Genomic DNA, 23,038 nt, shown 5'->3' with positions numbered 1-23,038 from the left:
CTTTGCAAACAGAAGAGAGCTGTTTTCAGAAGAAACCACTCTATCCTCTGCAGGCAAATGAGAACTGGTCACAAAAAAAAAAAAATCATTTTCTTTAACACCGTACTGATACACTGGCAATATCACCCAAGTCATCCAGAGGCATACATTTTTAACTTATGGTTCAAATTTTAACCAAACTTATTTTTGACAAGTTATTTAAAATTACTGTCATGTCTGAAGTTTTATAAAGTGAAAATATCAGATATATGTTTTAGTTTTAAAGTAATGTGCTAATTTTTAAGGTTTTGTGAGCACATGCTGTGCCCAGCAGTGCATTATGGGTAGGATAGGGTAATCTCAGTGCGTTCATGACAGGACAAATGCATTTCAGACACTCTTTTCAGGCTCCACGGACAGCAGCATTAAACTCTTGTGCCTAAAACTCTTGTGAATATATTCTCTGGGTTCATAGATGTTATTGTATTTGCGTTTGTTAAATTCCACGCATCTTAAATGTACCAGACACGGATTATCTGTAATTTTGTTTTTGTAAGTTTTCAAGGCCTCTACTGCCATCTACCGGCCAGTAGTGTTCATGTCAGTATTCGCCCTAAGTACTAAGCGTCTGGGTCCAGTAGATGGCAGTGTTCTATTTATTTTGTCCCCGGTTATAGCAGATGGTTGTCAAATCAACTTTTTGGCTTTGCAGATGGCTTTTTTTTTTTTTTTTTTTTTTTACAAATTAAGTTTAAAAACAAAACCACAACAACAACAAAAAAAACATTCCAAGACAGCTCTGCAGTGTTTGCACATGCACAGTGCGAGCGGTTGGATGCTTGTAGCTCTTCAGCAGTAGGATACCCTCACGACGGCCGACCAGAATAATATCAAACAGGTTTGATTTTCATTCGACCATACGATCGGCGATCAGGAGGTGGTCGTGAGATGTTGAACGCAGCTTGTTACTCCATGTACACTACACGATGCAGGATGCGCAACTAACCTGAAACTCAGTCCAGAAAATTCTCGCACGAATGAAAAATCATCTGAAAAAGGGCCAAAACTCGCACAGTGTAAAGCCAACATTTATGTGTCAAGACAATATTGAGTGCATCATAAAACGTGCGCACGGCACTAATAAAACATGCGCACATTCTCTCCACATGCAAAACATTTTGCGATGACACTTCCAGGGCTCCGTAAAAATGCCTGTTTTTACAAATAAAAAATGGAATATTTTACAAAGGCACATTTATCTGTAAACACCAGCACACGACACACGTCACATTAACGTGTTGGTTTACATAATGAATGACTGAACCAATCAGTGTTTAGCAGAGGCACTTTTACCCAGAATCCTTTGTGATCTGTCTGTGTTTGTTACAAAACCTCAGAACTAGTGCATTATTCAACATTAAAAGATATATGTTATATTTTAACTTTGTACAAATGACAGAATTGACATTAATGGAGTTATTCTATCAGTATTCACACAAAACCATAAGTCAGCATGCCTTTATTTTTCAGGACCTCCGCCTGACCGGAGCATTGTGATTGGTAGAGAACTGGCTTTGTGGCTGTTCTCAGGGTGCTTCTGTGCTGTAGCTGTGTATCCTCCAGCAGGGGGCAGCATGTTTAAACATAGAAGTGCGGGCTCAATGTTTGGGTTTTTTGTCGCTTTTGATGCTTCCAAAAGTGATTGTGGTGTTAAAATTCAAATTCAGCTTGTTAGTAGTTGCAAATGTACCAGAGACAATACTGGAATTCATCAGTTATCTGTAACTTCCGATGCATTTTTGGGTGGTTTATCGGTTTATCTTTATCAAAGATAACTTTTCAGTTATCTTAATATCTGTTATCAAAGTTAATTTTTTGGTTATCTGTGCCCACCACTGGGTTTGACCTTACTTGTGTGAAAAGCCTTGAGGCTACTTTGTTGTGATTTGGTGCTATATAAGTGTAATAAATTGATGTTATTTCCCTGGAGTTTCATAATTGATGTAAGTTGTTGAATGCTATCTTGGTCTGTCCCTTCATGAATGTTTACAGTACTCAAAGCATGTCCATGTGTTTTAGTCCTCGTTCTAGCATGATAGTAATATGCTGCTTCTTTAGTAGTGGGTGTAACGAATGACAAACTGAAGTTAAGTCCTATGTTTCCTTGATATGAAAAACTGTGATGTTTGTGAGTAGCTGTGGCTGTGGAAGGAAACACAAAATATTACAAAACACAAAGATGATTTTGAAGTTTCTGCAAAAAGACCACATAATATGAATTAGCATTATTGAAGCTGTGCAATAGGGATAGGGTGACTAGACATAATAGTCGACTGTGACTAGATAATCTGAATAGTTGACTATTTTTTATGAGTCGACTAGTCCAAAGCCATTTATTAAGTTCATTTAACCCTTTAAAGAATAGACCTGCTGAAGCTGCTGCCACTCCCTTCACTCAGTGAAGAAAGTATGTGAACCTTTTTCAGGTGAGTTAGTCAGCTCAAACAGGTAGTCTATGCCGAGTAAATGAATGCAGGTATTGTCTTCTAGGGATGTGAATCGTTCAACAACTCACGATTCAATTCGATTCCGATTCTTGGGGTGACGATTCGATTCAGAATGGATTTTTGATTCAAAGAGCTCTGAGAAATAGTTATATTACTTAAAAAATGTTTATGTTTAAGAAAATGCAGCTTTACAAGGTTAATCAAGTGATTCTAGATGTAAATTATCTGCTTTGCTCGTTCGGAGTTGGCTGGCAGTTTAGCGAAGCGCTGGTCAGTAGTCGGCAGATAACGCTGCTCCCCTCTTTTAGTTCCGGGTGATGACGTAGCATGTGGGCTTGCAGATTTGAAGTGTTTCAGAAGTACTTGACTTTCATTTTGCAGATTTTGCACACTGCATAAGTCATGTCAAGCTCCTTCTTACGCAGCAAATAATAAAATCCAAAATGCGCCCAAACATTTGCCTTCAGCAAAGACGGTGCTGGCTGAATTAGCTCTTCGTCCGCCATGCTAAGCTACAGCCACTGAACTCTGCAGCTCACGAGTGTTTGAAGCATGCCGGACCACCCCCACCCCCCCGCGGGGTCGCTGTAGTACAGAAGCCGTTGCCTGACAAGCAGTACACGAAGCGAGTAAGCAGGAAAATGTTTTAAAAAATGCTTTTTAAAAATCGATTCTTGGACATTTTGGATCAATTCAGAATCATAATAAATAAGAATCGCGATTCGGACATGAATCGATTTTTTTTTTTTTCCCCCCGACGCCCCTATTGTCTTCATGCTAATGCTATTTTTTGTATTTGTGATTTTGTGCTTATGTTTGTTAAAATAAATGTCACATTTGAGTTTCACCATGAAGTTGGCTTAATTCATTTAGTGTCAAATTTAGTCACCAACTAGTTGAGAACTAATGATTCTCATTAATGGTCCTAACCATAATGTGCGAGACATTGTCCTCAGAAATGCTGAACATTCTCACATTTTATGTCATTGTCACAGTGAAACTAAATTTGAGAGCAACCTCAGCAGTGTGATAGATCTGTTCCACCATGTTTGTGAAGAACTCTAGCTTTAATAACTTTAACTTTTAATTATACATTGTCTTGTTAGTTTGTATTTTCTGCACTAAAGGGCAACCTTAAGATGCTTGAAGCTGTGCGCTTTTGCCTGATGGAGAAACAAGTGTTGCAGAGGCTGTTTGGGAGACTAAATGCGTGCCCGCTGAAGGAATGTGTTTCAGCTGCCCTGCGCTACCATGATCAGGAGATATGGCAGCCCACCCTGCAGGGTCCTCTCACCCAGCCACGCTCAACCTTGCACTGTATCTTGGGCTTCGGGGGGATGTTCCCCACTGGATCCTTTACGGACAGCCACAACGTATTTCATGTGTTCCACCCAAGCTGGAAAGAGTGGAGGACTCTCCCTGCAGGTCACACTCCCCGAATGTCCAACCAGGGCGTTGCTGTGCTCAACAACTTTATTTATCTTATTGGGGGAGACAGAAACATTAGTGGATTTCATGCAGAGACCTGCTGCTGGAGGTGAGAACATATTTACTGAGATGTTGCATTTATGACTTGTGTTTGTTGCTAATAAAATTTCTTCATTACCATGACGTGTCTGTCCAGATATGATCCACGCCACAACAGCTGGTGCGCTGTTCAGCCTCTACAGCAGCAGCATGCTGACCACTGTGTGTGTGTGGTAGGCGGCTATATATATACCATCGGAGGGCGGGACTACAGCAATGAACTGGACTCAGTGGAGCGATATGATCCACACACCAACACGTGGGAGCATGTCGCACCATTAAAAAGAGAAGTATGATAGAAAAAAAAAAGTTTTGCATGTCATATCACTACAATCCACATGATGGTGCTACTTACCCACTTTTTCTTTTCTAACCTCTGTAGGTGTATGCCCATGCTGGAGCAGTGGTGAATGGGAAGATTTATATAACATGTGGGCTCAGAGGAATGGTGTATCTTAAAGAGACCTGGTGTTTTGACCCTGTTACCAACCACTGGACGGCCTGTGCAGAGGGGCCAGTGGAGCGGGCGTGGCATGGCATGGCTTCTGTTAGAGGCCGTGCTTATGTTGTCGGCGGAAGTAACGATGAGCGTGGTTATCGGCGTGATGTCTTCAAGGTAAGATAAATGACACAAACCAACGGTGTCTGTAAAGGTGCATACAGACGCTACTGCTCATACTGTTTGGAATTAAGACACAGCTGCAGTATATTCTGAAGGCAGCTCTCAGGATAGTTCCTGACTCGGATCAGAAAGTAAACAGTGCCCAGATACACGTCATCTCAGCGTTTTCTGAACAGGAAAAAGTGCTCCTTGTGGTATTTGTTTCTGTGAAAACAATAAACAGCTCACAACTTGTTTTATAATATACGAGGTCTGTCCAAAAAGAATCTGACCTTTTTATTTTTTGCAAAAACCATATGGATTTGAATCACGTGTGATTGCATCAGCCAAGCTTGAACCTTCGTGCGCATGCGTGAGTTTTTTCACACCTGTCCGTTGCGTCATTCGACTGTGAGCAGGCTTTGTGTGAGCAGTGGTCCACCCCTCTCGTCGGATTTTTATTGCGAATAAATGTCTGAACGATTTGGAGCTTTGCTGCATCAAATTTTTCCAGAAACCGTGAGAGACCTCCAGCTGGACACCATTCGGAAAATTTAGATAGCTTTCAGCGACGATTGTATGGGGATTACACAGATTAAGGAGTGCTCCAGCCAGTTTAAAGACCGCACACAGCGTCTGAGAGCGCGGCGCGCTCCGAGCGCCCATCGGCAAGCTCAAACCCCGCTCAAACAACCAGATCATTTCCAACGTGAAGGCTTTGTTGATCCGGGACGTCATCTAGCTTTCACAAAAAAGGCAGAAGGTGTGGACATCAGCACTTTTTCGGCACATTCTACTGTTACAGGAGTTTTTTTCATGGAAAGAGAAGCGGAGGATTGCGCCACCATGCCGCTCATGGCGTGGGACAAAACCACCTCCGTGTTGGTCTCACAGGACGGCTTTCAGGTGGCTTTCAGACGGCTTCTGGTTGCTTTTCAGTCGTGTGAGTATCCGAGAAATTGTGCATGAGCTGGACATGCCCCAGCATGTCCTGTGAGGCTTCATCATGGCGGTGCTTTGCGCCATGCGGCTCCGCCGTGACGCGCGGAGTTCCTCCGCACGTCTGTCTCAATGTGCCGAAAAAGTGCTGATGTCCACGTCTTCCGCAATTCCTGTGCTAGTCAGACGACATACCGGATCAAGACAGCGTCCAGTTTAGAAATGAATGGCACATTCCACTGTTACAGGAGTTTTTGTCATGGAAACAGGAGCGGAGGAACTCCGCGCGTCGCGGCGGAGCTGCATGACGCAAAGCAACACCATGATGAAGCCTCACAGGACATGTTGGGGCATGTCCAGCTCATGCACAATTTCTCGGATACTCACACGACTGAAAAGCAACCGGAAGCCGTCTGAGCCATCTGAAAGCCGTCCTCTGAGACCAACACGGAGGTAGTTTTGTCCCGCGCCATGAGCGGCATGGTGGTGCAATCCTCCGTTGGAAATGATCTGGTTGTTTGAGCGGGGTTTGAGCTTGTCGATCGGCGCTCAGAGCGTGCCGCGCTCTCAGACACTGTGGGTGGTCTTTAAACCGGCTGGAGCACTCCTTAATCTGTGTAATCCCCATAAAATCGTCGCTGAAAGCCATCTAAATTTTCCAAATGGTGTCCACCTGGAGGTCTCTCACAGTTTCTGGAAAAATTTGATGCAGCAAAGCTCCAAATCGTGCAGACATTTATTTGCAATAAAAATCCGATGAGAGGGGTGGACCACTGCTCACTCAAAGCCTGCTCACAGGCGAATGACGCAACCAACAGGCGTGAAAAAACTCACGCATGCGCACGAAGGTTCAAGCTTGGCTGATGCAATCACACGTGATTCAAATTCATATGGTTTTTGCAAAAAATAAAAAGGTACGATGCTTTTTGGACAGACCTCGTACAGGGTGTCTCAGAAAAAAAGTACCACAAAACTAAAGCCATAGACACTTTCTAAACACTTTTGGTTACTGATATCTGCCATATGCCATCTTGAAGCATATCTCAGGGAATTTTATCTCTGGTGTTCATTCCTAATTTCACCTCAATTTGTAAGAGTTTTGTCAGTCACAAGATGTGCTCAATATGCTCGGCCAGATCTCCCTTTGTTAACATTGTGAACAATTCTATCAGGTTGAAACTTCTTTACAATCCTCCATGCTGTCTTTCTGTCTGGAGCTTTTCTAACTGCAAAATGACATTGATATTGTCATTGGTTTGCACGGTTGATTTGGCCTCAAAGTAGAATTCCACCAGTTTACCTTCTTTGCTCGATTGTAAGCAGCATCGTCATTGGATCAGTCTCACACTACATCAAAAGAAATTCCTCACGTATATCTTGATGTCTGGAAAAATAAATAGTCAGCAGGCCACGTAATGTTATCATGTTTGTATGTGATATCATAATTGGTTTTAGAAATAAAATTCATGATAATTTGCAAAATATTATTAAAAATGCATAAACACCTTGTTCTCCTCATACTACGGTCCCAATTTTCTGAAAGTAGCATATTGAGTCCATATAAATGTCATATGCATGTTTCTCAGTGATGGAACCTTTACACAGAACATATAAATTTGTATCAGTTTTTTTTAATGTCTTTAAAAAGAATAGGAAAAAATTAGGATTTAGTCTGGTTCGTTGTTGAACTAATCCTATGAAATTGGTTTGTTTGTTTTCTAGCATAGAGGGCTGTGAAAAGGTAGTCTTACCGGCTAAAATCAATAAATGTGGCGTTGGTAGCCGGCCCATCAACGAGTGAAGAAATCAAATGTTTTATTTGCTTCGGGTTTGATAATGACATTAAATTGAACTTAACGCAACAACGTGGGCCAAAGCACATCAGTTGAGATTTTTTAAATATAATATTATAACAACATTTCTAACAGTTAAGGCGCCCTGACACTTGCACGACTTTGATCCACGCACTTGCACGCACATCGTCGTGATGATCCCACCCGCTGTGTTCCCAGCCATGCTTTGTTCCACTGGATGCCACACATTGTGCGCTGCATGCTGCGTACATAAAATAATTATTTTGTGGTGGATTAATCATTTTCTCTTTGAGTTTGCTGTTGAAAACAGCTTTAATCGCTTCCAGAATCACAGAGGAGCACTCCAGCTGCTGCTTTTCTCGTGGGCACACTGAACGAGGTGGAGAAAGCATTTGGAGCCGTCTAAAAAGATAATTATTTGTAATATTTATGTTGTAATAGCTTAGTAAAACAGTTGCATGTCCTTTCGTTCTTGTGTGCAGCTGTAAAAGTATGTTTATGACAGATTTAACATCTCGTTATAATCGCTTAGACGAGCTGCGCTGTGATGTGTGCTGATGCAATCACTCACACAGTGTTTTTGACTTGTTTGCGTAATGTTCACATCATTAATGCATGATGGAGATTTTGAACATTTCAAAATTTTCTTTGTGCACTTGCACGAGCTGCGCACAGTTTACAATGGTTTACAACGAGTTTGAGACGAGTTCACTCTCATGCACAGTAGTGCGTGCAAGTGCGCGGATCAAAGAGCCTTTAGACTATAAAAATTTCAAGTATAAAGCTTCTGGAATAGAAGAAGTCATTACTCTAATTTTCATAGCAAAAGGCAATCGTCAGACAACAAATTCCTGTGTCATCTGACAATTGCCTTTTGGCATGAAGTTCCTCTGAGTTTCATGCCAAAAGGCAATCATCACATAGCAAATTCCTTTGTTGTCTGAAACGTAGAGTAAAAGCTTCTATTCCAGAAGGTCTGTACTTGAAATTATCATATATTACAATTGTAGTAGGTAGTTGTAGAGTATGTCACTGAGAAAGTAACATAGTATGTTTAATCAATTGAAGTGATAATTATATGAATGAAAAGAAAAAAACATTTTTTATTTGTTTTATTCTGTGGTTTTCTGTTGACTTTTCCCTCCAGACCACAACAATGTATGACGTTCAACTGAAAGGTGTCACAGCATGAACCATGTCCACGTGTTTCATTTTGGATATATTGAACATCATATCATTTTGTGTGAACCCTCAGCTTTAATAATTATGGTTGAGTTGATAGCAGATTGTTGCACATGGAATATTTTTTCAAAGACAAGATTAATTTCTTATGAAAATGCTATCACAGTTCTGCGTACGTTCAGGAGTAAATGCTTCCAAACATGAGAAATACTCCATGTCACCTCTCTGGTATCAGTGAGTAAAGGTCCATTTATGAAAAGTCCAATTTAGAATAACATTAATTGAAACCCCATCCATCCCTAGCATTTGTAAACTTAGGCCTGAAGTTTGAACTGATCTTATGGAACTGGTATCTTATTTGGCTTCTTGCAAATGCAGAGGGTGACTCTTGCTTGCCTCTACTGGTGGTTGGCTCTCACTGCGGTATTGTATCACTTCCTGTTCCGGAGCACAGCGGTGTTTTGCTGTATCTGTTAGCTGTTTAATCTGCGCAGTTAGATTGATCTAGATAACTAGATAACGATTTGTTTCACAGTGTAATCTTCACGTGCCTTAACTAAAGCACTCCCTCTGCTGAATCACCTCTAAATTATTTACACATTATTCACTTTGTGTGTTTTTAGGAATCCGCTAGCTTAGCGCAGCTACTAGCTCTTAGCCGATTTAGCATGGCGGCTTCTCCTGTCTCTTCCGCACTTTTCTGCTCTGGGTGTGAAATGTTTAGTTATTCCTCGGCCTCCTTTAGCAGTAATGGTACTTGTAATAAGTGTAGCTTATTCGTAGCTTTGGAGGCCAGGCTGGGCGAATTGGAGACTCGGCTCCGCACCGTGGAAAATTCTACAGCTAGCAAGGCCCCTGTAGTCGGTGCAGACCAAGGTATCTTAGCTGCCGTTAGTTCCCTTCCAGCAGATCCTGAGCAGCCGGGAAAGCAGGCCGACTGGGTGACTGTGAGGAGGAAGCGTAGCCCTAAACAGAAGCCCCATGTACACCACCAACCCGTTCACATTTCTAACCGTTTTTCCCCACTCGGCAACACACCCACCGATGATCAACCTGGTTACAGCAGGATGAATATGTTAGTTTAAATGAGTCAACACCCCCGAGTCACACTAACTGCCAGAACGCTCGTAGCACGGGCCGAGGCGGAGGATTAGCAGCAATCTTCCATTCCAGCTTATTAATTAATCCAAAACCCAGACAGAGCTTTAATTCATTTGAAAGCTTGACTCTTAGGCTTGTCCATCCAAATTGGAAGTCCCAAAAACCAGTTTTATTTGTTATTATCTATCGTCCACCTGGTCGTTACTGTGAGTTTCTCTGTGAATTTTCAGACCTTTTGTCTGACTTAGTGCTTAGCTCAGATAAGATAATTATAGTGGGCGATTTTAACATCCATACAGATGCTGAGAATGACAGCCTCAACACTGCATTTAATCTATTATTAGACTCAATTGGCTTTGCTCAAAATGTAAATGAGTCCACCCACCAATTTAATCATATCTTAGAGCTTGTTCTGACTTATGGTATGGAAATTGAAGACTTAACAGTATTCCCTGAAAACTCCCTTCTGTCTGATCATTTCTTAATAACATTTACATTTACTCTGATGGACTACCCAGCAGTGGGGAATAAGTTTCATTACACTAGAAGTCTTTCAGAAAGCGCTGTAACTAGGTTTAAGAATATGATTCCTTTTTTATGTTCTCTAATGCCATATACCAACACAGTGCAGAGTAGCTACCTAAACTCTGTAAGTGAGATAGAGTATCTCGTCAGTTGTTTTACATCCTCATTGAAGACAACTTTGGATGCTGTAGCTCCTCTGAAAAAGAGAGCTTTAAATCAGAAGTGCCTGACTCTGTGGTATAACTCACAAACTCGCAGCTTAAAGCAGATAACCCATAAGTTGGAGAGGAAATGGTGTCTCACTAATTTAGAAGATCTTCACTTAGCCTGGAAAAAGAGTCTGTTGCTCTATAAAAAAGCCCTCCATAAAGCTAGGACATCTTACTACTCATCACTAATTGAAGAAAATAAGAACAACCCCAGGTTTCTTTTCAGCACTGTAGCCAGGCTGACAAAGAGTCAGAGCTCTATTGAGCCAAGTATTCCTTTAACTTTAACTAGTAATGACTTCATGACTTTCTTTGCTAATAAAATTTTAACTATTAGAGAAAAAAATTACTCATAACCATCCCAAAGACGTATCGTTATCTTTGGCTGCTTTCAGTGATGCCGGTATTTGGTTAGACTCTTTCTCTCCGATTGTTCTGTCTGAGTTATTTTCATTAGTTAACTTCCTCCAAACCATCAACATGTCTGTTAGACCCCATTCCTACCAGGCTGCTCAAGGAAGCCCTACCATTAATTAATGCTTCGATCTTAAATATGATCAATCTATCTTTATTAGTTGGCTGTGTACCACAGGCTTTTAAGGTGGCAGTAATTAAACCATTACTTAAAAAGCCATCACTTGACCCAGCTATCTTAGCTAATTATAGGCCATTCTCCAACCTTCCTTTTCTCTCAAAAATTCTTGAAAGGGTAGTTGTAAAACAGCTAACTGATCATCTGCAGAGGAATGGTCTATTTGAAGCGTTTCAGTCAGGTTTTAGAATTCATCATAGTACAGAAACAGCATTAGTGAAGGTTACAAATCATCTTCTTATGGCCTCAGACAGTGGACTCATCTCTGTGCTTGTTATGTTAGACCTCAGTGCTGCTTTTGATACTGTTGAACATAAAATTTTATTACAGAGATTAGAGCATGCCATAGGTATTAAAGGCACTGCGCTGTGGTGGTTTGAATCATATTTATCTAATAGATTACAATTTGTTCATGTAAATGGGGAGTCTTCTTCACAGACTAAGGTTAATTATGGAGTTCCACAAGGTTCTGTGCTAGGACCAATTTTATTCACTTTATACGTGTTTCCCTTAGGCAGTATTATTAGACGGCATTGCTTAAATTTTCATTGTTACGCAGATGATACCCAGCTTTATCTATCCATGAAGCCAGAGGACACACACCAATTAGCTAAACTGCAGGATTGTCTTACAGACATAAAGACATGGATGACCTCTAATTTCCTGCTTTTAAACTCAGATAAAACTGAAGTTATTGTACTTGGCCCCACAAATCTTAGAAACATGGTGTCTAACCAGATCCTTACTCTGGATGGCATTACCCTGACCTCTAGTAATACTGTGAGAAATCTTGGAGTCATTTTTGATCAGGATATGTCATTCAATGCGCATATTAAACAAATATGTAGGACTGCTTTTTTGCATTTGCGCAATATCTCTAAAATTAGAAAGGTCTTGTCTCAGAGTGATACTGAAAACTAATTCATTCATTTATTTCCTCTAGGCTGGACTATTGTAATTCATTATTATCAGGTTGTCCTAAAAGTTCCTTGAAAAGCCTTCAGTTAATTCAAAATGATGCAGCTAGAGTACTGATAGGGACTAGAAGGAGAGAGCATATCTCACCCATATTGGCCTCTCTTCATTGGCTTCCTGTTAATTCTAGAATAGAATTTAAAATTCTTCTTCTTACTTATAAGGTTTTGAATAATCAGGTCCCATTTTATCTTAGGGACCTCATAGTACCATATCACCCCAATAGAGCGCTTCGCTCTCAGACTGCAGGCTTACTTGTAGTTCCTAGGGTTTGTAAGAGTAGAATGGGAGGCAGAGCATTCAGCTTTCAGGCTCCTCTCCTGTGGAACCAGCTCCCAATTCAGATCAGGGAGACAGACACCCTCTCTACTTTTAAGTTTGGGCTTAAAACTTTCCTTTTTGCTAAAGCTTATAGTTAGGGCTGGATCAGGTGACCCTGAACCATCCCTTAGTTATGCTGCTATAGACTTAGACTGCTGGGGGTTCCCATGATGCACTGAGTGTTTCTTTCTCTTTTTGCTCTGTATGCACCACTCTGTATTTAATCATTAGTGATTGATCTCTGCTTCCCTCCACAGCATGTCTTTTTCCTGGTTCTCTCCCTCAGCCCCAACCAGTCCCAGCAGAAGACTGCCCCTCCCTGAGCCTGGTTCTGCTGGAGGTTTCTTCCTGTTAAAAGGGAGTTTTTCCTTCCCACTTTTGCCAAGTGCTTGCTCACAGGGGGTCGTTTTGACCGTTGGGGTTTTTCCGTAATTATTGTATGGCCTTGCCTTACAATATAAAGCGCCTTGGGGCAATTGTTTGTTGTGATTTGGCGCTATATAAATAAAATTGAATTGATTTGATTTGATTTGATTTGATTTGCAGGGCTTGGGGCTTGACAAATCATAATGACATCATACTGGAACTGAAAAAGAAAAAACTCCAGAGATTATTAAAAATTTAAAAACATTTTCAGCAAGCATTTCCTTGGTCCATTGGAAATGTGTTTGTGTATTGGTTTTTGAGCATCTGTAGTAATTGTAGGAAATTAACTTAAGAAATAATAGCTATGCATACCAGTTTAATATACAAAACAAATGAAAATATCCAATAATATACACTCAGTCAAATGGACACAGTTATTTGTTTGTGAACAACAATAAACAAGTATTTTTTTACAGTTGATTGCATGAAATACCCGATATTTTGAAGTAATATACAGTAGTGTTCAGAATAATAGTAGTGCTATGTGACTAAAAAGATTAATCCAGGTTTTGAGTATATTTCTTATTGTTACATGGGAAACAAGGTACCAGTAGATTCAGTAGAGTCTCACAAATCCAACAAGACCAAGCAGGCTATGAAATTGGGCTATTACTTAAAAAAAAAAAGTAGAAAAGGGGGTGTTCACAAAAATATTAGCATCTGCTGTTGATGCTACAAACTCAAAACTGTTATGTTCAAACTGCTTTTTTAGCAACACTGTGAATCACTAAACTAGTATTTAGTTGTACCACCACAATTTTTCATGATTTCTTCACATCTGCAAGGCATTAATTTTGTTGGTTTGGAACCAAGAGTTTGCCCAAAACAAATAAGCAAAAAAAAGAAGAATATCAAATCAAATCAATTTTATTTATATAGCGCCAAATCACAACAAACAATTGCCCCAAGGCGCTTTATATTGTAAGGCAAGGCCATACAATAATTACGGAAAAACTCCAACAGTCAAAAGGACCCCCTGTGAGCAAGCACTTGGCAACAGTGGGAAGGAAAAACTCCCTTTTAACAGGAAGAAACCTCCAGCAGAACCAGGCTCAGGGAGGGACAGTCTTCTGCTGGGACTGGTTGGGGCTGAGGGAGAGAACCAGGAAAAAGACATGCTGTGGAGGGGAGCAGAGATCAATCACTAATGATTAAATGCAGAGTGGTGCATACAGAGCAACAAGAGAAAGAAACACTCAGTGCATCATGGGAACCCCCAGCAGTCTAAGTCTATAGCAGCATAACTAAGGGATGGTTCAGGGTCACCTGATCCAGCCCTAACTATAAGCTTTAGCAAAAAGGAAAGTTTTAAGCCTAATCTTAAAAGTAGAGAGGGTGTCTGTCTCCCTGATCTGAATTGGGAGCTGGTTCCACAGGAGAGGAGCCTGAAAGCTGAAGGCTCTGCCTCCCATTCTACTCTTACAAACCCTAGGAACTACAAGTAAGCCTGCAGTCTGAGAGCGAAGCACTCTATTGGGGTGATATGGTACTATGAGGTCCCTAAGATAAGTGGGACCTGATTATTCAAAACCTTATAAGTAAGAAGAAGAATTATAAATTCTATTCTAGAATTAACAGGAAGCCAATGAAGAGAGGCCAATATGGGTGAGATATGCTCTCTCCTTCTAGTCCCTGTTAGCACTGTAGCTGCAGCATTTTGAATTAACTGAAGGCTTTTCAGGGAACGTTTAGGACAACCTGATAATAATGAATTACAGTAGTCCAGCATAGAGGAAATAAATGCATGAATTAGTTTTTCAGCATCACTCTGAGACAAGACCTTTCTAATTTTAGAGATATTGCGCAAATGCAAAAAAGCAGTCCTACATATTTGTTTAATATGCGCATTGAATGACATATCCTGATCAAAAATGACTCCAAGATTTCTCACAGTATTACTAGAGGTCAGGGTAATGCCATCCAGAGTAAGGATCTGGTTAGACACCATGTTTCTAAGATTTGTGGGGCCAAGTACAATAACTTCAGTTTTATCTGAGTTTAAAAGCAGGAAATTAGAGGTCATCCATGTCTTTATGTCTGTAAGACAATCCTGCAGTTTAGCTAATTGGTGTGTGTCCTCTGGCTTCATGGATAGATAAAGCTGGGTATCATCTGCGTAACAATGAAAATTTAAGCAATGCCGTCTAATAATACTGCCTAAGGGAAACATGTATAAAGTGAATAAAATTGGTCCTAGCACAGAACCTTGTGGAACTCCATAATTAACCTTAGTCTGTGAAGAAGACTCCCCATTTACATGAACAAATTGTAATCTATTAGATAAATATGATTCAAACCACCACAGCGCAGTGCCTTTAATACCTATGGCATGCTCTAATCTCTGTAATAAAATTTTATGGTCAACAGTATCAAAAGCAGCACTGAGGTCTAACAGAACAAGCACAGAGATGAGTCCACTGTCTGAGGCCATAAGAAGATCATTTGTAACCTTCACTAATGCTGTTTCTGTGCTATGATGAATTCTAAAACCTGACTGAAACTCTTCAAATAGACCATTCCTCTGCAGATGATCAGTTAGCTGTTTTACAACTACCCTATCAGTTAGAACTTTTGTAGTACACAGTGCTCTTTCCCTTTTAAACGAATTCTTGTTGAAATGGTATTTTACTAATTAGCGGATTATCTCATTAATGGGACAGAGGATTTTGGAGAACAATGCTTCTTTCTTAAGTATTAACCATACAATCAATTAATAATGTTAGTGTGTAAAACCAATCAGGGGACGACATTATTTTCGAAATGAAGCCGTAACACTCCCATGGCCTGCTGCCTAAAACGGAATTCAGATGAGCTATTGCAGAATTGGAGTCAAATGATTTTGTGGCACTTTTTTTGGGACATCCTGTATAACTGGTGGACCTCTGTGCTGTTCTACGTAGATTTTGTTGTGCCTCCTAATCATTAATGCCATTGATGTATTTCAAAAATAAATGTCATGATGTGTAAACTGTTATAGTTTGGATGTGCACAAAATGAAAAGATATTCACATGAATTATGTTTGTACTCACCACGTCTGACACTTTGTCCACAACACACACACACACACACACATACATCTATCCATCTTGGAATCTGTGTTAGAGTATGACAGCTCATGTGATTCATTGTATGTGTGTGAAGCGCAGAGAACGTATGTGAACACAGTTATGTGTCAGAGCTGATGTGTACCTGACCATAAGGTGCACAGCAGACGTGTCTCATTGATTCTTTTGCTTAAAGTCTAGTACGTGCAAAAACGTCATTTACCTGCTGCCATTTACACCATGTTACCACCCGCCATCATGTGCGCAATTATAATCACCTGCGAAACATTCTCCAACCCAGCGGGGAAAATTTTGGAAAGCCTGAGCAATTTAGCACTTGTTATATGGAATCTGATGATGACAACATCGGTGTACCGCTCACCCCCCATGCCCCGTGTGACCACCTAGAGAAAAGCATTGCTACAGCAAGTGTCCTTTTTCAAAGTGCTCTGCTTTTTTTTTTTTTTCTTCCAGCTGCTCTGAGCACTTTAATTTAAAAATCTCTGAGCTTTCCAGGAAGGCCCTGGTATTATTACTTTAGCACCTTTTTAGGCAATCAGATGGAGCAAGTGTAATCACCCTGACTATTAATGTTGTGACGTTCGCGAACGAGCCAATTCTTTTGAACGGCTCTTTAATATGAACGATTGGAGCCGAGTTGCGGCTGCACGGGAGCTGTTCTTTTTGTCGTTCTTTTTTTTCATGCATGTTTGTTTCATACAGCTCCCAGAAAGAGAGCAGCTACGGGGGGAGGGGCACAGGCAGCATGTGCCTTCACATTAGAGCATGACACGGGAGCGGATTTTCACTCCCGTCCCATCCCGCTCCCAGAAAAAAAAATCTCATCCTGTCCCAATCCTGGACTGGAGTAAAAAAATAAATCCCATCCCGTCCCACTCCTGTAAAGATTACTCCCAATCCCATCCCACTCCCACTCAAAATCAGTCCCACTCCCATCCCAATCAGGGACTGAATATGTAGTGACGTGGAGATGTCTGGAGTTTGACTGAAGATGTGAACATGTCCTGTCTCTGGTAGCAGCCTGTGAGCAGGACTTATGTCTCTTTTGTCCTTTATTTCACAATTATGACAGAGTTTTTGGAGTGAGCAGCAGCACCACAGCAGCAGGAGCGGAGTTTCTTTTTCTTTTTATGTTACGTGCGCGCACAAGCGAATCGTCCATGGAGAATATTTTACTTATTAACTACACAGATGTATAATAAAACAAATGGTGACTGGTTTCTAAACACAATTATGACAGAGTTTTTTGGTGGAAGAGCGAGCTGCAGCAAGCAGCGGAGTTTCTTTCTTTCTTTTTTTAATTTTTTTTTATTGTTTACATGTGCGCGCGTGAACGAGTTGGTCCTCAAGTTGGGTCCTGCAGAGGCGGAAGGACCACTGAAAGCAGCCGTCATCCAGACTCAGCTCCTGCAGCAAATAATGATACTGTCTGTATTGGGAGCTTTTCACAACAACTTGCTCCGTGTGATCAAGGTCCATCATGTTAACTTGACTGACAACCGGAGCCGGCGAGCGGAATGGAAGCTCCTCCTATTTAATGACGCACCAGGGCGAATTTTCGCAGCAAAAGCAGAGCGACTCACCGGGCGAAGGAGGTGCGTCCGTCGCCACGCGACCCCCGCGAATTTGTAGCGTCTGATCGCGCCCGGTGTGAACGCGGCATTAAATAGATGAAAATCATCATCTATTTTTGGCATTCCCGCTCCTGCCCGCTCCCGTTCATTTTTATTCCCGTCCCATCCCAATCACGGGATTGATAAAATTTTGACTCCCATCCCGCGGGAATCCCGCAGGAATCACGTGACCCACGGGAATTCCCGAGAAAAGGTCATCCTCTACTTCACATGAGTACTCCTGCAGGGGGGAGGGGGGTATTGTATTCTGTAATTATTCTAGTTTTATCTACTGTTACTGAAAATGGCCAATATTTTACACCGTTTTTGTTTCTATCGTGTGATATTGAGACATTTTTGCAGTCAACTCACTGCAGCTGACTTAGTTATTGTATTCTGTATTTATTTAGTTATATATTTTCTATCAAAATGTGTATCGTATTGCATTGTATGTTGTGTTTTTGCACTAAAACCTATTTTGAACAAACATTCATTGCAGCTGGCTTTGTTTTTAATGTTTATAAGTGTTTAACTATTGCATGAATAACAAGTCAGGGTAGCATCACACACATACACATCCGTGTACAAGGTAAATCCACAGTATTGATGTCTAGGCAGAGGGATGTTGTACCACCTAGTGGAATATTTACAATGAATTCAGACCAAGATTCTTTTCAACATATTATATTTAAGTTATAATCAGTATTTCCAAATAATTCAAACTCAGATAATGGTTGATAATGGCTGTGATATCACATTTAAAGTGAAAAGAACATGTGCAATACAAAAACGTTCAAAATAAAAAAATATATGGAAAGAACAAAAACAAATGGTGTTGGTCTTAATGACCTTTCATTCATTTTTGTGTTTCTCAGTATGGGTTTCCTTGGTTATTTACAATGCGTTACCGCCATCTACTGGCTACTTTAAGCAACAACAGGTTTGGTTTAATGTCCGGTTTCTATTCCCTGTTCTCTTCTCGTTTGGGACGAGATTTCAGTCAGTCAGCACCAGTCTTTTGCCTGAGCGTGCTGTTCTCCCCAAGGATTCATGTTTTCGATGTCCACTGCTGGCAGGAAAAGGTAGGGAGACACAGAATAGGGGAGCAAATTTGAAAAGTGACATTGAGATGGCTCATTTCTTTCTCTCTCTCTCTCTCTCTCTCTCTCTCTCTCTCTCAATATTTTTAGGCTTAATTATCAATTTATGTCACAAATGGCGCTAGGAATTTCTAACCAGAATGCATTGTAATGGCAAAGTGTGCATGCACACTGCAGCATGCACCACCACGAATGCGCACATGGTGGAAATTGAGCCTAAAATACTTAAAAAAGAAAAAAAAAGAGCCATATGAGCCAGTTTTTTGAACAGCTCTTTGAAAGGAATGAGCCATAAAGATCCGGATCCCTCCAAAGAGCCACAAATCCCATCTCTACTGACTATCAAGAAAATGGAAGAAGTTTATTTATTTATTTAGGCAATATATTTAGTACACCGATTATTTTCTGATCGTGATGATTCCAGTTAGATCATATTGATATTTAAGATACTCAAGTTAACTGTTTACCGTAAGCAGTGGTGGGCACACTTCCGATAATAGATAATTTTCAAAGATAATGTTTTCATTATCGGAATATCTTTTTAGATAACTTTAAAAACCATTATCAGACCAATTCCGATTCATTTCTGTCTGATAACTTTTAGACCAATAAACAAAGTAAACAAAGCTGAACAATAATAAGCATTTTTAAAATTTAAAAAGATAAGCACCTACCTGTTAAAACTTTTATAACAGACAGTTATACTCTCTGCTAACAGAAGAGAGCTGCTTCTATGAAAAGCATCTCTGTCCTCTGTAGACAAAGGAGAAATGGCCAAAAAAAAAAAAAAAAAAAATTTCCTCTAACACCATACCGATATGTTGGCAATATCACCTAAGTCATCCAGAGGCATACATTTTTAACTTATGGTTCAAATTTTAACCAAACTTATTTTTGACAAGTTATTTAAAATTACTGTCATGTCTGAAGTTTTATAAAGTGAAAATATCAGATATATGTTTTAGTTTTAATGTGCTAATTTTTAAGGTTTTATAAGCACATGCTGTGCCCAGTGCATTATGGGTAGGATGATGTAATCTCAGTACATTCACGAAAGGATAAATGCATTTCAGACACTCTGTTCAGGCTCCACGGACAACAGCATTAAACTCTAGTGCCTAAAACTCTATATTCTCTGGGTTTATAGATGTTGTTATTGTATTTGCGTTTGTTAAATTCCACGCATTTTAAATGTAGCAGACAGGGATTATCTGGAATTTTGTTTTCAAGGCCTCTACTGCCATCTACTGGCCAGTAGTGTTCATGGCAGTATTCACCCTAAGTACTAAGCGTCTGGTTATATCAGATGATTGTCAAATCAACTTTTTTGGCTTTGCAAATGGCTTTTTTTTTTTTTTTTTTTTTTTTTTTTTTTTACAAATGAAGTTTAAAAACAAAACAAAACAGCAAAAAATAACATTACAAGACAGCTCTGCAGTGTTTGCACAGCGGTTTGATGAAAAAAGAAAGGAAGAAAAAAGTGTGGTCTCATTGTTTGGGTCTATTGTGTTACTTTTAATATTAGTAGAAGCTATTGTGGCATTAAAACGTAAATTGGTTTTATTAGTAGTTGTAAATGTACCAGAGACAATATTGGAAATTATCTGTTATCGGTTATCTGTAACTTCTGATACATTTTTGGGTGGTTTATTGTTTTATCTTTATCGAAGATAACTTTTCAGTTATCTGATTATCTGTTATCGAAGTTAATTTTTTGGTTATCTGTGCCCACCACTGACCGTAAGTTACATAAGTTATATTTACATATACACTCATGATGCCCTCAGATACCTCACTAAATCTCATTTGTTGATGTTGTTCAAAAATCCTCTTTATACATGTGAAGGACAAGGAGACAGACATGTTTATAAAGACGTTTAACACTAAAGCAAGTAAAATAATTTCCACACATTTTTTTTTTTTTTTTTGCTTTTTAGATTATCACTTTATATTTTTCCAATCTGTAAGGATGGTTATCAATGTGCTACTGAATAAAAACTTTGTAGCCTGTAAGTAAATCAATTTTTTAGTTAGAGCAAGGATTTGGTGGGATATAAGTTTAAGAGGAATGTGATGTTTCTTGATGTTGAGGTGATGTTTCTTATTTATTTGTTCCCAGGTGGAGTGTTTTGACCCCTCCAATAACTCTTGGTCTTCCCTGAGCCCTCTTCCCATTGGACACGGAGAACCCGGCATGGCTGTGCTGAACCATCGCATCTACGTTCTGGGAGGACGCTCACATGACAAAGGCAACAGGATGAAATATGTTCATGTGTACAACACCGACACAGATGAATGGGAGAATGTTGCAGAGTTTAAGGATCGTGTCTCGGGCTTGGCAGCCTGTGTGGCCATCATGCCTCCTGCTGTGATTGACCAGGCCAGGACCGCGGCCCAGTGGAGTAAGGCATTGTGGGAAGGCATAGGCAAGGATAACTCTGAGTACTCCAGTGAAGATTAATCTGTTTTTTCTGCTACTGAGAAACTGCCTTTTTGAAATGAATCTATGATTACTGGAGATTTACTGCACTGATTTACTTTAGGTGGCAGTGTTGCGTCATTCATGCATGTTGAAACGCTGCCTGCGTTTGCACCAAAGTGTTATTTTGGATGTATGTATATAATCACTTTGTCCAAAATCGTTGAGCTTCTAAAACTGTTGCTGCTCTCTCAACACTGGCTGCTTCTCATTCTGTCTCACAGCTATTAAGTGAAACAAACTAGTGATGGCAAGAGTTCTCCCTACCAATCCACAAGAGGGCGCTGCACTCTATTAGTAACTGACCACCCTGTTCATTGCCTGCACCTTGTTTAGCTTTCTTTACAGACCTGTCAGCCCATCTTTTTGACGGCCTCTACTTGAAATCTGCCAGTAATTGTTTGCAGTGATGGAGTTTGATAGCCATCAGTCTTGCTTTGTTTAATAAGCTCAGAGCTGACACGATGATAATACCCAGCGTCTGTTATCACTCAGTGTCAGTCAGTGCTGCAGTGACACAAGTTTTAAAAACAGATTTTGCTCTCCTTTTCTTCGACTATACAAACTTGTTTCAGGTGCATGGCACACGTGAGATACCCTTCGTACTGCCCAATCAGGTAGTATTTTCCACATAATAAGCAAGTTTTTCTCCTCATTGTGGTAACAGAGATTACACTGGTATGTAGCCAGAGGGGTGAGCAAATGAAAGGGGCCCCACCCTCACCTTAGGATAAAGGTCCCTTTTTGAATACATTTTTTTCACATAATAATGTTTTTTTTTTTTTCGCAACTACAACATTGTTCAATCAATATTACAGTGTCCACGTTTTACTACTGCAATGCTGCCCTAAGTGGAGCTGATGAGCCATATCAATCTGTTTACTTAAATTTTGAGAAATAAATAGACAAACTACTTTGTCATCACAAGATTGCACCAGAGGCCCCCAAATTTGCACCATTGTTTCAAGTTTTTCCCCTGGAACCCCCTAACAGGGTGAGCCTGCTCCACTCTGTCATACACTAGTCACAAGTTTGGAAACTCTTTTCCCTTCAATTGAAAAGGAAAGTGTGTCCAAACTTTTAACTGGTAGTGTACATCTGCTATCAATCAATCAATCAATCAACTTTTTTCTTGTATAGCGCCAAATCACAACAAACAGTTGCCCCAAGGCGCTCCACATTGCAAGGCAAGGCCATACAATAATTATGAAACACAGTCTACGTCTAAAGCAACATAACCAAGGGATGGTCCAGGGTCACCCGATCCAGCCCTAACTATAAGCCTTAGCGAAAAGGAAAGTTTTAAGCCTAATCTTAAAAGTAGAGAGGGTGTCTGTCTCCCTGATCTGAATTGGGAGCTGGTTCCACAGGAGAGGAGCCTGAAAGCTGAAGGCTCTGCCCCCCATTCTACTCTTACAAACCCTAGGAACTACAAGTAAGCCCGCAGTCTGAGAGCGAAGCGCTCTAATGGGGTAATATGGTACTACGAGGTCCCTAAGATAAGATGGGACCTAATTATTCAAAACCTTATAAGTAAGAAGAAGAATTTTAAATTCTATTCTAGCATTAACAGGAAGCCAATGAAGGGAGGCCAACACGGGTGAGATATGCTCTCTCCTGCTAGTCCCCGTCAGTACTCTAGCTGCAGCATTCTGAACCAACTGAAGGCTTTTTAGGGAACTTTTAGGACAACCTGATAATAATGAATTACAATAGTCCAGCCTAGAGGAAATAAATGCATGAATTAGTTTTTCAGCATCACTCTGAGACAAGACCTTTCTGATTTTAGAGATATTGCGTAAATGCAAAAAGGCAGTCCTACATATTTGTTTAATATGCGCTTTGAATGACATATCCTGATCAAAAATAACTCCAAGATTTCTCACAGTATTACTAGAGATCAGGGAAATGCCATCCAGAGTAACGATCTGGTTAGACACCATGCTTCTAAGATTTGTGGGGCCAAGTACAATAACTTCAGTTTTATCTGAGTTTAAAAGCAGGAAATTAGAGGTCATCCATGTCTTTATGTCTGTAAGACAATCCTGCAGTTTAGCTAATTGGTGCGTATCCTCTGGCTTC

The 23,038-nt window shown here is 40.3% G+C and overlaps 1 protein-coding gene and 1 long non-coding RNA gene across 4 annotated transcripts in view; both read left to right on the top strand.

The window, feature by feature from the left end:
- klhl22 (kelch-like family member 22) overlaps nt 1-21,850 on the top strand; it is a 36,340-nt gene extending 14,490 nt beyond the window's left edge. For 2 of the 3 annotated variants that reach the window (XM_034169838.1, XM_034169839.1), the window contains exons 5-8: nt 3,593-4,023; nt 4,111-4,303; nt 4,396-4,629; nt 20,597-21,850. In XM_034169838.1, coding sequence (XP_034025729.1) covers nt 3,593-4,023; nt 4,111-4,303; nt 4,396-4,629; nt 20,597-20,938 — 1,200 coding nt within the window. In that variant the 3' untranslated portion in view covers nt 20,939-21,850. The remainder of the gene's footprint in view (nt 1-3,592; nt 4,024-4,110; nt 4,304-4,395; nt 4,630-20,596) is intronic. The other variant, XM_034169840.1, reaches the window with a different exon arrangement.
- LOC117510216 lies at nt 6,552-10,067 on the top strand. Its single transcript, XR_004560648.1, has 3 exons — nt 6,552-7,095; nt 8,164-8,168; nt 10,057-10,067. It is a non-coding gene; the product is annotated as an uncharacterized LOC117510216 (long non-coding RNA).
- Nucleotides 21,851-23,038: the final 1,188 nt, after the last annotated feature.

Source organism: Thalassophryne amazonica, chromosome 5 (assembly GCF_902500255.1).
Source record: "Thalassophryne amazonica chromosome 5, fThaAma1.1, whole genome shotgun sequence".
NCBI lineage: Eukaryota > Metazoa > Chordata > Actinopteri > Batrachoidiformes > Batrachoididae > Thalassophryne > Thalassophryne amazonica.
This window is presented reverse-complemented; position numbering and strand designations above follow the sequence as displayed.